Source organism: Bacillus rossius, chromosome 7, assembly GCF_032445375.1.
Source record: "Bacillus rossius redtenbacheri isolate Brsri chromosome 7, Brsri_v3, whole genome shotgun sequence".
Lineage (NCBI taxonomy): Eukaryota > Metazoa > Arthropoda > Insecta > Phasmatodea > Bacillidae > Bacillus > Bacillus rossius.
In genome coordinates this window covers 35,641,270-35,656,836 of record NC_086335.1, presented here as the reverse complement: position 1 = coordinate 35,656,836, position 15,567 = coordinate 35,641,270, and the positions used below count along the sequence as shown (strand labels likewise).

Below are 15,567 nucleotides of genomic sequence, written 5' to 3'. Positions count from 1 at the left end.
AGTCAATATCTCATTTGAGGGAAAACGCAGGTAGTATGTGATATTTTTCGCAGGAAACATGCTTGTTGTGAATATATAAACAACCTTCATACTGTTACAAGTGGGGGTAACGGGGTCGTAACGAAAGTAAAATTAATTTTATACAGTTTTATTCTACTAATATTTACATTACTGATTAAATCACCACACTTAATGTCTGTTCACAAGTCACTAAGTAGTACCTGCCCAGGCCACAGTTCGCACTCTTCGCTGGAGCTAGGCTCTAACAGAGGTTCACCCCTTACATCGCGCCTGTCCACACACACAACAGTCTCGCGCCACTCGGTCGCACTCTCTGGATGCCTTCGCTCCGCGTCGCACCACTCGCCGAACTCACACTTAACTCTCTCGCCTGTTGGAACTGCCGCGCAGAATGGCGTCACGGCTTTTATACCCGTTGGCCGTCTTTCTGTTACTGACTGGAGTGGTTGTGACTTATCGCGTCATCCCGGGCAAACCCGACGCTCGAAGCATCCAGAACAGCGGCGTCTTATTCACGCCACTCCACGCGGCAGGCCTCTGTAAGCCCGTGGGACTCCCAGGCCATTCAGGGTTTGGATAACAGTGCCGAGCCTCGGGTGTGTGTGGCGAGGCCGTGCCTTTGTAATACCTGATGGAATGCGCGCGTGACGTCAGTGTATGTGCGGGACCGCCAGCCTCTCAGGCACCTGGAGCGCGCATCGGTCTTTACTCCCACACTTGTAACAATACATCAAGATGACTTCATCGGTGTTCCTTGCATCATCTGTACTTGTGCTCATTTGCTAAGATGATGCCTTGGTTTATCGCCACTATATAGTGTATTTTGCCTTCATATAATGCAGTATAAATTTAGCCCGTGGCACTTAAGTAACATTTAGCGTAAACAGCTTACTGGAAAGTTTTCAGACATAACACATTTTTTTCGGTTTTGATAAACTGGTCAGTATTATTCCACTAAATATGTATAAGAGATTAGTGTTAGAAAATAACATGGAAGGAAGGTTAGCAACCTACATGTTATTTATTATTGAAGGGTAATGGTGAACTCTACAGATGTAATATTTCTGTTATAAGAAATATTATTTAACGGTTTGTTGATTAGCTTCAAGAAAAGTGTTTTATATTTGTTTTTTTTTTAAATTGTATTCTAAAATTTAATTTTTTTAACGGAAAGAACGGCCAAAGTGTTTTCGTCATATTATCCAATAAGGAATAACTTGCATGCTGTTGTTGTTGCTCTTCGGACATATTAAGTATATAATTATATTTCAGGAAGGCATGTTGTAAAAAAAGGTTAGTTAAATTTTTAGTTAACTCACACTTTAAATGTATTTGTATGTCTCTGAAAACAAATTAAAATATATTTCAAAGTTCTTTTCTAGGAATTTACATCAATGTTCTAATAGGTTATAATAAACACAGAACACGGAATATTGATGAAGAAAAATTAATACCAAGTTCCTATAATTGTTGGCATGTAAAGTAAATAATTTTATGTTCGTTGCAGATTTCTGTAATTATGTGCTGTAAACCCAGTGGTTAATAAGAATTTTTAAATCTTAATAGTTAAACTTAACATAAATGTATAGTTCTGAATATTTAAAACATGCATCACACTCACGGAACATTTTAAAAGTAAAGAAAGTATTATTATTTTCTGTTGCTATAACATTCCTTTTATATATTAATCATCCTGAAAACGAATATACGTCTTCATTATTTCGTTAAACCCAAATTTATAAAAATAACTTTTTTATTTAATATGTAGGCTGCTTGTAAAAATTACACAAAAAATTATTTTTCTTTCTTAAAAATGTTAAGGTATTGTTCTAAAGGTAGACATTCCTATAAAATAAAGTAATTTTGGTAATAAAATTACTATAAACACATTTTAAAAAATTAACGAAATGTTTGTTTTGTGGAATAGAGAAAATGGCGAACCATCTTTTTCTCTTACCATAAGTCCGTGTTTCTGTAAATGTGATTGTACGTTCTACCGTATCATTACAATCTACTGTACTTTGGATTTATTTTGGGATCATTATTTTTTATAAGGAAACCATTTACCCCATAACCAGAATCGAAAGGTACATAAACAATTTCATAACTATAGTAAAATACTGCCTTTTCTCAAACTATTTGGCGTTTCACAATAAAAGCTAAAATAGTTTTACGTAGCTTCATAGAACAGCATTTTTTTTATTACTTGTTCCCACAACTCCGTTTACAGGAACTGAGTAATTCACACAGGTTATATAATATTTATATAGAAAAGATGGGCAGTTTTATAATAGTTAATTAACATGTACACTTAATGATGTATGTTCGGTTCCAGGTCATTAGTTTATATTTATGTTCCACACGGTTAAAGTTGCCGACTTTTTGAGTGGCTGAACTTTCACAAAAAGAAAAAAAGTACATCACACACTTTTGGCATGATTAGTTGGCAAAGTTACATTTTAAACGGTTTTGTGCTGCATGGACAAGAAGAATTACATTGAATATATAAGTGGAACTTTTCAGGTTTGAAGTTAATTTTACTGGCTGCTATGTGATAATATTAATTTTACAGTAAATTTATTAAATTTTACCTGACTTTTAAAAATAATCAGAATTTGTGTGATTTTAAAAGGTTAAATAGCTTTAAAAAAATTCGGAAAGAATTTTAAACCATACCACGCGGTAGTGTTGCGCACTGTCTTTAAACCCACAAATATTTCGTTATTTATTCCATTTGGTTTTCCTTATCCATACTGCACACAAATGTTAAAGTTCAAATTTGCCAGATAATTATGAATAATAAAAGTATGCACTTATGTTTTATTTGATTTTGTTGAAGTTTGGCCACTCAAAAATTCTACAGAGTAACCGTGATGAAATAAAACTAAAAATAATAGGGACGGGACACACACCCTTAAATTAAACATACATATATTAAAGTTTCCCTGCAGAGAATATACATATTTGTTTTACGTTAAGGAGTAAGCACAACGTCTTCTGTGGAACCATTAACATAAAACAAAATGTTACGTTTACTGATAATTCACCCTATTTCTCCTAAGTTGTAATAAAATGAAAAAAAAATTAATAAAACATACAAGAGACTCATACTATTACATGGTATTTGCTTAACACGGTAACAAACAAACTATTATAAGTTCTTTTTAGTTTTAGAATAGGGTTTATTTATCATTACCGAATAAACGTGTTTGTTGTTTACTTTTATACAAAATTATAAATAAACTCGCTATTGTAACCGTTTATAAAATCACAATAAAACTAAAACTAAGTTAATCATTGGAATTTTTTTTTTAATATTTTAAATTTCAAGTAAAATGCTCATTCATATCATGGTTAAATATTTTCGTACAGGCAAAAAACAATTTTGTGAACATAATATTTTGGTATTGTTAAACAATTTGCTAACATGGCAAAATATTGAAAACTTTGTAATTCTAAAATATCAGACCAAATTTTCAATATTATTATAATGCAATGATTGTTAGTTTAAATAAATACATAAAATAATTCTTAACCCATTCCTTCCTTCGGAAATTTTTTTACTCGTTAAAAAGTTAGCACAGGTGTTTTTGTACGACGTGATTTTGCCTTCTGGGAGGTTGTTATCTTCCGGCAGCCGGGAAGGAAACATGCGAACACGCCATGCATCACGAACTTCAGACTCACGTCACAACTGCCACACAATTCACATTCGCAGTTCGTCGATTCCTGGCTGGCACCGAATGTCTGATCGACACATACATCATTCTCAACACGGAAGAGAGAGAGACAGAAGGAATAAAAACGACGTATCGCTCATGCTAGCTGACGTTAACACGTCGTTAAAAGCCCCGCCACTGTTTAACACGGGTCTAGATCAGGCACTGAAAAGCGCATCCCTTTCGTATGGATATTCAGTCACATTTCAAGCGTAGTTTCACTCTTTAGAAAATTGTTCTTAACAATGATTACGGTATTGTGTAATTAGCACTTATGAATATCAGTGTAGTTCATTTTATTTACAAAACACAACTAAAATTTCTGGAACCATAATTCTTTTTGTTAAGTAATGAGATTATGCAGAATGACTTTCAGAAAAAGCTTGATTTAATGCAGAATATAATTTCATATAGCTGTTTAATATAAAAATCACTGTTATTTTGTTCCTTTTTAAGCTCAGGAAAACCAAATTTATAAAAAACAAAGTTGTTACATGTATCGAAAGAAAACGTTCTTAAAGCTACCTCTCGATGCCTAGCGTAATATCTGAGGGCATGTGTTTTTCACTAAATTATTTGATCGCTCATTAGATTGCATTAAGGTATACCCGCGCTAGCGATTGTTTCCTTTCTACTGGCGGCCGTCTGCAAGAGAAGCCGACTGCCCTGTTTGGTCGAATCATTCAGGACGCGTTTGCTTCCGCCCTGGATGGCTGTGATTGGTGTGCTGACATCTGCCGGAAAGAAACCCCAACCAACCACGAAAAAAAGACGATACTACGAAGCTTTAACACATAGCTAGTCTAAAAATCCTTTTCGCGAAAGATAAATGTCCCTAGAAATATAAAATATCAGCAGAGATTTTAAGCTGTGCTGTAAGTTGAACATTTATTATAACTGTGTCAAAAAACTTTCAGAATTATTAATAAACTGGAAAACATTTATACTGACAAAATTTATAATATTTTTGTAGTAAACAATATCTTAAAAAGGTACTGGGCAATCTCTCGATAAAAAATGTGTTCGTAAATACATTCGCAACTTGTAATTCACAACTCTCTCAAATTTGATGTTGGATCCAGTGTAAGCATTAGCATTTTGATAATTTAAATATAAATTTACATGTTTTGTACCATATTGTAGCTACCATTAACCCATTGATTCATTCGTAGATACCACTGAAGACGTAACTAGACACAAGGAAGGTATTCTTTTAGCGCACGATTACGAGTTGTTTCAAATATTCGAGTTCCCTAAAATTAAATAGCCATCTTATCATAATTTTTCTTCGAACGCACGTTGCGGCCACGCCGCAATGTCTTTTTCTTTTTAAATTTCACGATAATTTCGTTACTTAAAATGTTAGTAAGTGAAGAAAATGTTGCACGAAAATTATAAACTGTGAGCTTCCCGGTAACAAAAACCTTAAACAAAATTCAAAAACTGGTTTCTGTTCCAATTATTTTATGAACCCAAACTGAAAAACAGATCCTCGTTTGAAATGATATGTTTATAAAGTCAAACTTACCGTAAGAAGAATCATAGGCAAAAGTAAAATTTTAAATTATATGTAAAATTAAAATTTAATTTACGTTCTTTAAAAGCTGATTTTCATCTACTGGCAGATAGTGGAGACATAATTTTGTTTAATGCTATGTGTTCAATGTTTTTTAAACAATTTAATAAAGATTAGCTTGAGTTTGTTCATGAAACGAAAATAATTTTTATTTTACGATTAAACAACAGTTAATAGCGATTCAGTTACAGTATTTTGCGTCTAAAAAAATAGTTTATTTGGTTGTTTCAGTTTCTTGAATATAGCTATAAGAGATATTGATTAACGGAAACGCCACAGCTATCAGGCGTGTTATAATCTATACTAATATTATAAAGCTGGAGAGTTTGTTTGTTTGTTTGAACGCGCTAATCTCAGGAACCACTGGTCCGATTTGAAAACTTTTTTCAGTGTTAGATAGTACATTTATCGAGGAAGGTTATAGGCTATATTATATTATCAATAACATTAGGGATCCTTACTAAAAGTCCAATTTAGAATCAAATGCGTTGGAGGGGGTTAGATACAACATGCAGTACACGTACGAAGTGTGTGTTGACAATGCCGCAGGCGCTAGAAGTTTATTTCCTATTGCCTATTAACATTGTTGCCACGCACTAGATGCCTTATCATTCTTAATTTTCCCATACAAGTAAAAAACACCCGTGTGATATTAACAACGAAGCAATCAGTACCCTCATAAGAGTTCAATTAGTATTTAAATACTTTTTATAACTTTAAATCGCAAACCTAAACTATTGTTTTTTCCCTCTCTCTGTGTTTAATTTGTTTTTTATTACCCCTTTTTTCAAGTATATATATTTTACAGACTTGAAACTTCACAGTAATGTTCCTTATGTTACGCAGGATGACATTTTCCGAAAATTAGATCCCATGGGTGGTTAAAACCAGGCAAAAGAGGGTACTTTGTCTGCATGAAAACAGGATTTTGCATTGTTCATGCCTTCTGCGTCTCCATGGCAACGGGCATCGCGCGGCAGTGGCGTACCCACAAGGAGGGGCATGTATAATGAGCGGCGCAAGAGTGATCTGCCTGTAGACTGCCGTAGCGAAGTACGGGTACATCAGTTGTACGTTGCGTGCACGAGTCGGGAAACCATCGGTGCTATTCATTTTCTCTCCGGTACATTATACAGCATTGTAATAAATTTTCACTGAATTTTTTTATTTACCATTACTGTAAATGGGAGACGTAGCTTAATTATTTTCCATTAGTATAGCCGTGCGAAGTCCGGTCGGGCAGCTAGTTGTTCATATTTAAGAAACGAGAAAGGCTAGTAGATGACAAATGCCTAAAAACACAGCTATTGCGACTTTATCTCCATAATCCTTTGAGCTAACGGGTTATAAACCGAATTTCTACCTCAATTCGAAACAGATACGTTGTGTAAACACCGCTGTTTGCTAGCTTCAAAGCGGCAGGGCCCGTTCTGATGGTTTGGTGCCACTGTTTGCGCGCGCGACGGAATATCTGCGGACTCGAAGATCAGGTATGCCAACCTCTGCGCCCCGAATTCCCTCGTCTCCGACCGAGTCCCGCGCGCGTAATTGGGTATCGGCTCGGGGGCTCTGATTGCGCGGAGGGTACTCGAAAATGCGCGCGGGCCTTCTAATTAGCAATGTCCGCGCTGGATGTTTGATTGGGCTCGTCCCTTATTCCCGCCCGGAGGACCTGGAATTAAACCCTCCGCCCAGTCTTCGCCGCAGCTCCCACCTCACGGCGGGCACACAGTGTGACGGGGACCAGGGGTGCAATCACAGACCTTACCCGAGCGCTGTTCCTCTCCGGCTCTGCCCGCATGGGCCGATACTCCGCGGCAGGGAGAACGAGGCGGGGTGAGATGGAAAAAAGAAAACAAGAAGGTGAAAGCAAGTGATCGTCAAAGGTGCAGCCGTCGCACACGGTCGGGCACAGCCGGGCAGACGCCCGACGGGGTGGTGGGAGACGCCGCGGCGTATAAATACCGACGGCGGGCTCCGAGAAGTCAGCATTGGGCCGAGTCATGGCAGACACAACGGGTCGTGGTGTGGTGCTGTGGCTGCTGGTGGGACTGCTGGCAGCGGTCGCCGCCCGGGAGATAGTCCGCCGCGATGTGGCGGTGGAGAAGGTAGACCTGGAGGCGGCGGCCACCCACCACGGCGGCCACTGGGAGCACGGCGGCGGCCACCACCACCACGACGGCCACCACGACCACCACGGCCACCACGACCACAAGGGCCACAAGGGCCACCACCACCACGAGCACGGCGACCACGGCCACCACGACAAGGAGCACCACCACGGCCACTACGGCGAGGACGGCGGCCACAAGAAGCACCACCACCACGACGACCACCACTACCACGAGCACCACCACGGCGAGAAGGGCGAGAAGGGCCACTCTCACGGTGAGAAGGGCCACTACGACAAGGGCCACCACACCAAGGGCAAGCACGAGATCCACAAGTTGGACGAGTACAAGAAGCACAAGGACTTCTGGGACGAGCACCACGACGAAGGACACCACGGCAAGAAGGGCCACCACCACCACGAACACGGGCACCACGAGGGCGGCCACCACAAGGGCGGACACCACCACCACGGCCACCACGACCACCACCACGGGCACAAGGGCCACCACCACAAGGGGCACCACCACCACGACCACAAGGGTCACCACGGCCACCACGGCCACGACCACCACCACGACCACCACGAGGACCACGGCGGCAAGCACGGCCACGAAGAGCACCACCACCACCACCACAAGAAGGGCCACCACCACCACGGCAAGCACTGAGTGTAGTGCCGGTCCGACCTCTCTCCTTTATTGTTACTGTCTGTCTATTGATTGGTTCAGCTCCCTGTACCACACACTGTCTGACAAGCTGAGGCAGTCGTGGTACTTCCCGCCTGTCTTAGAGCATTGTTACTGTTATTGTTGTTGTGTGTATGTACTAGTCCTTATACGAATTCAATCGCAATAAAGCAAGTTACAAGAAACAATTACGTTTTAATACCCTCCTTGTTATCAAACATTCCCAGAATCAAGAAAAAGGAAAAATAGTTTAAATTTAAACAGCATTGATACAATATGAACAAACTTAAATGCTTACAATAAAGCAAGTTGAAGAATTCCGATAAATGTTCCCCTTAAAAAAATTTCTACACACGTCTTTTAATAACAGTTATGTTAATAACTCCACCAGTTCAACAATAGCGAAGAATAAACGATCACATAAATCAAATTACAGAAATAATAGTCTAAAAATTATTATTTTTTTATTTTATTGTCAACATTACCTATTTTAATACAGTTAAAATAACACTTATTTTTTTACCCTTATAAATATCATATGTTATCAATAAAAGAAGTTACAAATTTAGTTGAGTTTTAGTACTCTCCATACAACCAAATATTTTTCGACTTCAGCCATGTAATAAGAGTTAAAATCATAACTGCATTTAACAACTCTGAATAACCCCAAATGTGAATACTCCTTTAAATAATTTGGCTGCTGACTAAATTTAACATAGGCCTACATAAATATTTTCTAAGGTTGAATATTTTGAATAAGTATAAACTACTTAAAATACTTACATAATTAAATATAATAACGATTTGCATGACTGCAGGTCATGTAACTAAGAATTTTTTGCTCTGAAAAAATTCAACCAAAAATATATGAAATCAAATATATTAAACATTGAATTAAGCATAAAGGTATTCGTCACATATTTTTAATTTTATTTTTAAGATAATATTTAGCTGATTTTACTTTATAAAGAATGTTATCATTAAAATATTTAGATTTAAATTATGACAATTACTTTATTATTATAAATAAATGATTTGTTATGCTATCAAGAAATTTGTGTCTAAATTATGTATTAAGAGACAAACAAGGAGATTTTTTTGGGAAAATCAGAGCCAGTAATGAACGCTGTTACGTATGTACAGTTTCGTTAACGCCCGAATGTCTACGGAGGTTACGCAACGAGAAAACAATAACCTAGCTTGATACGGAAATCACAACCGAGCTCTTCATTTTTTGCCGTATCGTCAGTCAACCAAGTCGTTCCATTTTACTGTGTCCGCATCGTGATCGAGTGTTACCAGAAAAAAAAAAGTATTTGTTACAGAAAAAAAACTTAATCTGGAGATTCTGTGTAAAAGCGTTGCTGAGTTCTTTTCGCAAGAGGTGCCACTTTCCCTCTCATTAATGAATGAATGGCATTAAATACCGTATTTTTCTTCTTTAGTTCCCTTGTAAGAAGTTCTTAACTAAACGTAATAAAAATTTAGTATCAACTATTAGATGAACAATTAGGAGTTATAAATACTTTACTAACGGCTTACTCATTGAATTATTAGTTATTAGCTACTTGATATACAAATAAAAAGTTGTTTCTATAGATAAAATTAAACTTTATTTCCTCGAATTGAATATCACGTTTTTTTAATCTCAATGCTTTTCTATTCTGACAAAAGAATTTTACATTTTAAGCTCATTGATCGCATCTTTAAATGCGTTAGTAAAACAAGCTAATAAAACTTAAGTTTAAATTATGCTGGTCACATATAAAGTTTTAGTTATTAAAATAATTAACAATAAAAATATAATGTAGTTCTCATATTCTACAATTTTTTAATATCGTTTTATAAATTTTTGTCACTATTGACTAAACCTGAATTTATAAACGAAATTCAAACAATATTGTACCATCAAATATTCTGCAATCTTAAGGTAAAATATTTCAAATAATATTTTTTAAAAGATAATGAAAATTATTTATAATCAAATTAAATATTTAAGACCAGCCATTAAAAATAATAAACATTCAAACGAATGTGCTTTATTTTTTTATCATATTCCACGAAGCTCTATATTTTGCATATTTTTTTAATTTTATATCATGAATTAGGTGGTTATCTAAAAAAATCAAAGATATTTATTTGGCTTGTATTGAAAAAAGCCTAAATAAAAGTTTTGTTTATAAGGGTTTGAATGCCATATATAAACTTGTTAGTACTGATGATTGATAGCCTTGATAATTTTTTAGGTTATTTTTATAAGATATTACAATTATACAAAGTTTGATAGACATATTATTTTTGGTTGCGATGCATGTTTGGAGCTATTCCTGATAATATAATTTATACAATTTACCAACCAAAGGCTACTTATTATAAACAATACCTGGAACATCATTACTAAGGAAAAATAAAACAAATATTTTTGAAAATGTACCAGTATTGATTTTTTTTCATTACTAAGTAAAAATAAAACAAAAAAGCATATATATATATACAAAAAAATTATTTGGGGCGAATTCACAGTTTTGAGTATTTAAAAACACCTAAATATTTATAATTTTAATCATTACTTATAAATTAGGTTTAATATAGGTGAAATTAGAAATAATTTCAAAAAAGGTTTGAAGCACTGCTTAAAAAACACTAATATAGTATTTTTTAAATTGTACTTAATATAAATATATCTAAAATATAAATTTAAAATACGCTGTATTTTATGAGAGCTAAATAAAAAACGTTTATCCTATAGCTAAACCATTTTTTTTTATTTGTTTTTAAGATATATCAATTCTGCATTCATCTAGAGAAAAAGATGAATATTTTAGTATTGTGAAATTTAAAAAATACTGTAAACATAGATTTTGTTCGAAGAATGCTAACATGTTATTCAAATGTTATTAGTTATATTTAAAATAATTTGTTTCGAAAATTTAAAAAGAATAAAATTTTATTCACCAGTATAACGCATTTTACAATTTATTATAGTAAATGCAATATTGATTTATGCGTATAAAAATATTTTATACTTTTTCCTGCTACCCTAAAAATTAAAATTAATTAAAAAAACATTAAGAAGAAACAAATATACAATTAAATATCTTGTATTTTAAACCAGTAATAAATATGAAAGATTTGCATGAAAGGAATAAAAAAAATTTGACTCTCACTAAAAAGTTTATGATAAAATGTTTTTACTTAATTTTATAGACACTTTAATTTAATAGTGATGTAAAAAGGAGGTGTTCATAAAAAATATTTATTTACAATGTGTTGATTTTAATCATTTACAATTAATCACTACATGAAAAACTTGATGCAATTATTTGAGTAAGAGTAAAAAATAGAATTTTAATTAAATTCAGGCTATGTTCATAAATATTAATAACTTACCTCAAAATTGTTATTGGCTAAATATTTTAGGATATTAAGCAAATTATGGATTTAAAACTATAAGATACGCGTTTACAGATACCATATAGGGCTACTATTTTTATTTTACTGAGGAAACAAAAAAGGTTAAATGCAAAGTAACTATAAAAACTGAGTGGAAATGTTAAAAATATATATATATATAAACGAACCTTTAGCATGAAAAATTTATTTGATAGCCTTTTTAAGATAATTTCTAAAATACATTAATTTTTAAATACTTTTTAAACCATTTTTCCATAAAAAAAATTTTTCGAATAAAATATTTTATTTCTTAAATATAGAATTTTTTTATCACTCAGCTTAAAACGTCGAAATGATTTTTTTAAACTTAATTTATTAAATGGTTCCAATAATCCATAAAAGTTTATTGTGATGCTGATATAAACAAATTTAGTAACAATTTTGTCGTAAACATTTTTGATGCTATACTTATTTTGCATGTTTATGTGGGGGAAAAATTATTAAAGGTTTAATTATGTTGCTAGTATTCAAACATTCACAACTAAACTAATTATAGTTTAATATATAAGCTGAACAACACAGAGACAATAAATTTATTTAAAATCGGTTGACGGGGAGAAACATTAATAGGGGTGCGGTTTAACACGTAAACCTACACATTCGCATACACACAGAAAAGGTGATCTTATTTACAAATTTTACATTTGAAAATGGGGTTTATATCTAGGAAACAAAAACAGATCAGATAACTTAGATCAGAATATAGTTTTAGTAATAAAGTTTTATTAACATTTATATTTAAAAATTGTATTGATTCGGTTCGTTGATGATCAACTAAATAATAAGTGTTTGTCCCAAAATATTAATAAAAGATAAATAATTTGAGAATATATCAAATAATTTCCGACTATCAAAAGTGGAACAAATTCATTTATTCAACCAAAATGAGGCAAATGGTCAACACGCGTGATGTAATTTTTATCTATCATTAGACAGGATAGTTTTAACTTTTAATTATAAGATATGTGTTTTTGAATTTTGCCTGTTATAAATTTTTAGACAATAAGTAAAGTCCTAGTGTTTGAGCAAAATTAAAAATATACTGAGAAAATATAAAAAATTATATGTCAAATTAAAATCTCAGTATTTATGTGAAAGTACATAAATACAAACTTTTTAAGAAATAATCATTCATTTTAAAATGATTTATATAAAAAATTAATCTCACATAAATTTTTTAGGTATAATCGTATTAAAATGATAAGTGATATATTTTTAGAAATATTACTGTTTACGTAATGTATGGCTTAAGAAAATTTCTAGTCAACTGTCCATAAACATTTTACGTGTGATATTTATAAGTAAATTAATAAAACCTGACTTAATTACTTATATATATTTAAACTCCATTTTAATGGTTTTATACAATAACATACCAAAATTAATGCAGTGTTTGAAATAACTATTGAAAATTTCGGTTATTCATAAAGGAGGAATATAAATATTATTTTAGTTGTTTTAACTTTTTTATTTAAAGTTTAGTCTTATTACAGAGCAGTTTAAGTAATTTATATATTTATTGCAGAAGTAGAAGTCGAAGTGAAAATATTTTAATCTAGCCGCGTGCCGAATGGGACATTATTTGGTGGTCATCTTTGATGAATTACCAAAATCGCTTAATTTAATTCGGAGATATAATTATTAATCTTATTAACATACCTTCATATTTTTCCATTTTTAAGTGGTTTAATTTTGCGATATATCTATAAACATAGCCTAGTTTTAAAGTTTGTCGAAGACCTTTCTAATAAAAGGATTATGAAATATGTCAAGAAAAGAAGTTTTCGATTGATGCTCTAACAAACAGACTAAAAAAAGACAAAAAAATGTGTTCTTGAGTTTTCAATCATGTAAACAGCCATTAAAAATGATTTTATCTTAATTTCATCAAATGTACATAATTTATTAACAGTTTTATTATTAGTAATAGTTATAGATGAAATACGCGACTCTTCAGAATGACTTGTTGGATGTTGTTAACAGCGATTAAAAATGAGGCATGCTGTTATAGCGCATTATTAATATAAGGAATGATCGCAACTGAACTGTGTTTGTTCTCTGAGTTCAACACCGATGGTGGATGATCTGGCCGTTCAAGAAGCATCTGCTTTGCAGGTGCCTCAAGCTAAACATTTGGTAATTCATTAATGATGATTTGTTCACGATTTTAGTAAAACAAATAATTACAGATATTACGGACTTAATTTGTAGTCATCTTCTCTGCTAGTTCTCTATCAACATGGATCAATTAAAAAAATTACAAACAATTATATCTTAAAGCTGAAAATAACGTAGAAAAAATTTATTTAAATAGTTTGAGCATAAATGAAATGTTTATAATATGCGCTATGCTCACGCCCATTCATAGAGACACAGACAGGAAGGTGTTCTACCATACTTATTTTCCTTCATAAATTAGGCTTTAATGCTACTAAACATTAAAGCTTGTGTTTTGTATAAAGTATTTGCACCAACCAAGGAATCTTATTTTACACGCACCTTAACTAAGTTCATACAGTTTTACTCATTTATAAATGTTTATTTAAGTGCATTAAATTTTATGTAAGTTGTTGATGAAACTCTATGGGCCGGTTTTATGACCCCCGGCTAAATCTTCAGGTTAGCTAGCCCTCATGTTAGGCTAGCCTCCGGTTAACGAACGAGGGGTGTATTATGACCCATACTTAGCCTGCGGTTGGCTAACCGGAACCTGACGAAGCGTGTGGTGTAATAATGGGTGTGTTGGTAATGAAATAAACCAGAATTTGGTAACTTTTGTTGTAAGACAGTTTTTTTCTGGTATGATGTTAGTCAGCTGTTTGTATTGTGAATCGGAATGTTTACAGCTGCAGTAAAGAAATGTGCCGCGAACTTTATCTTGCAACAGATATAATTAAATTAACCAAAAACTACTTCGACGTCAAACCTGCTTTGTATTAAACCATAAAATTACAATTTAAGATTCAAAACCGTGTGTTTTCAACTTTACTCTTGTATTTAAACTCATGATTTTGTTAGGTTATATATTAAGCCAAAACTAACGAAGTAATTCTATACAAACAAATAAATAGGGATAAGACATTTTTGCTAGAGAACACTTATTTCTTTCATAATCAAATAATATAGACCCTGTTTCGAGAAAATACCTGTCGATTTTCATTTTACTGGTGTAGGTTTCATTTTTGTACTAATAGTTTCGTATCACGTATCCAAATTAATCCGATCCTGATGGAATTAGTTTGCGGTATAGGATACTTGCTGTTTTAATTTAGTAGGTCGAGAGATCCTAGATATATTCACTGGGGAAATAATTATGATTGTAAAATGTATACGAAAGAAATACATTTTTACAAGACCTGACATAATTTGTTTGTATCGTGATATGTTAGGTATTTTGTGTTATGTACAGGATTTTTTAACATTCTAAATTAAAACAGCAAGTTTAATGTAAAACAAGACCAACATATAAAGGGTCATGCCGATAGGATCAAGGGATACACTTGGATACGGGAAACAGAATAATTCCAGTGCTGTTTTCGTTTTGCACTTGCGTGGCAGGTAGATAATAAGTACCTAAAGATTTGTAAGATAGGGAAGGGATAATTGGGTAACATTTATTTTCACATTCAATTGTATTCATTGAATTAGAACCACGTCTGAAGTCGTATGAAGTGCATTTCATTCCCGGTATATGTCCACTGTATTACGAATAAAAATTCACAGATACAACTTCCACGAAAACACTCATTTTATAGGTAATAATAACCCTCGTTTTGCAATTTTAAAATTCACTAATTTACACATATTCTTAAGCAGGAACATTTAAGTTTATATACATTGCATACGTTTATGTACTTCGTGATCAATTAAAGTCAAATAATAATACACGACTCGACGAGAATAGAAAAGCGTGACTACTGTAACGCCCCTCGTGCCTCAAAATTAAATTATTTTAAATTAATTAAAAAGAGCCTTGGAAACTTGCTGGGTAAGAATAATA

At 33.3% G+C, this 15,567-nt stretch overlaps 1 protein-coding gene across 1 annotated transcript; it reads left to right on the top strand.

Annotated features, from left to right (window-relative positions):
- The first annotated feature begins 7,319 nt into the window (after positions 1 to 7,319).
- Positions 7,320 to 8,096, top strand: LOC134534532 (histidine-rich glycoprotein-like). The gene has a single exon (XM_063373015.1). The coding sequence runs from the start codon at positions 7,320 to 7,322 to the stop codon at positions 8,094 to 8,096; it is 777 nt and encodes a 258-aa protein (XP_063229085.1).
- Positions 8,097 to 15,567: the final 7,471 nt, after the last annotated feature.

Excerpts from the sequence above, each read along its gene's own strand:
- LOC134534532 (XM_063373015.1), top strand. The coding sequence starts at position 7,320 with ATGGCAGACACAACGGGTCGTGGTGTGGTGCTGTGGCTGCTGGTGGGA.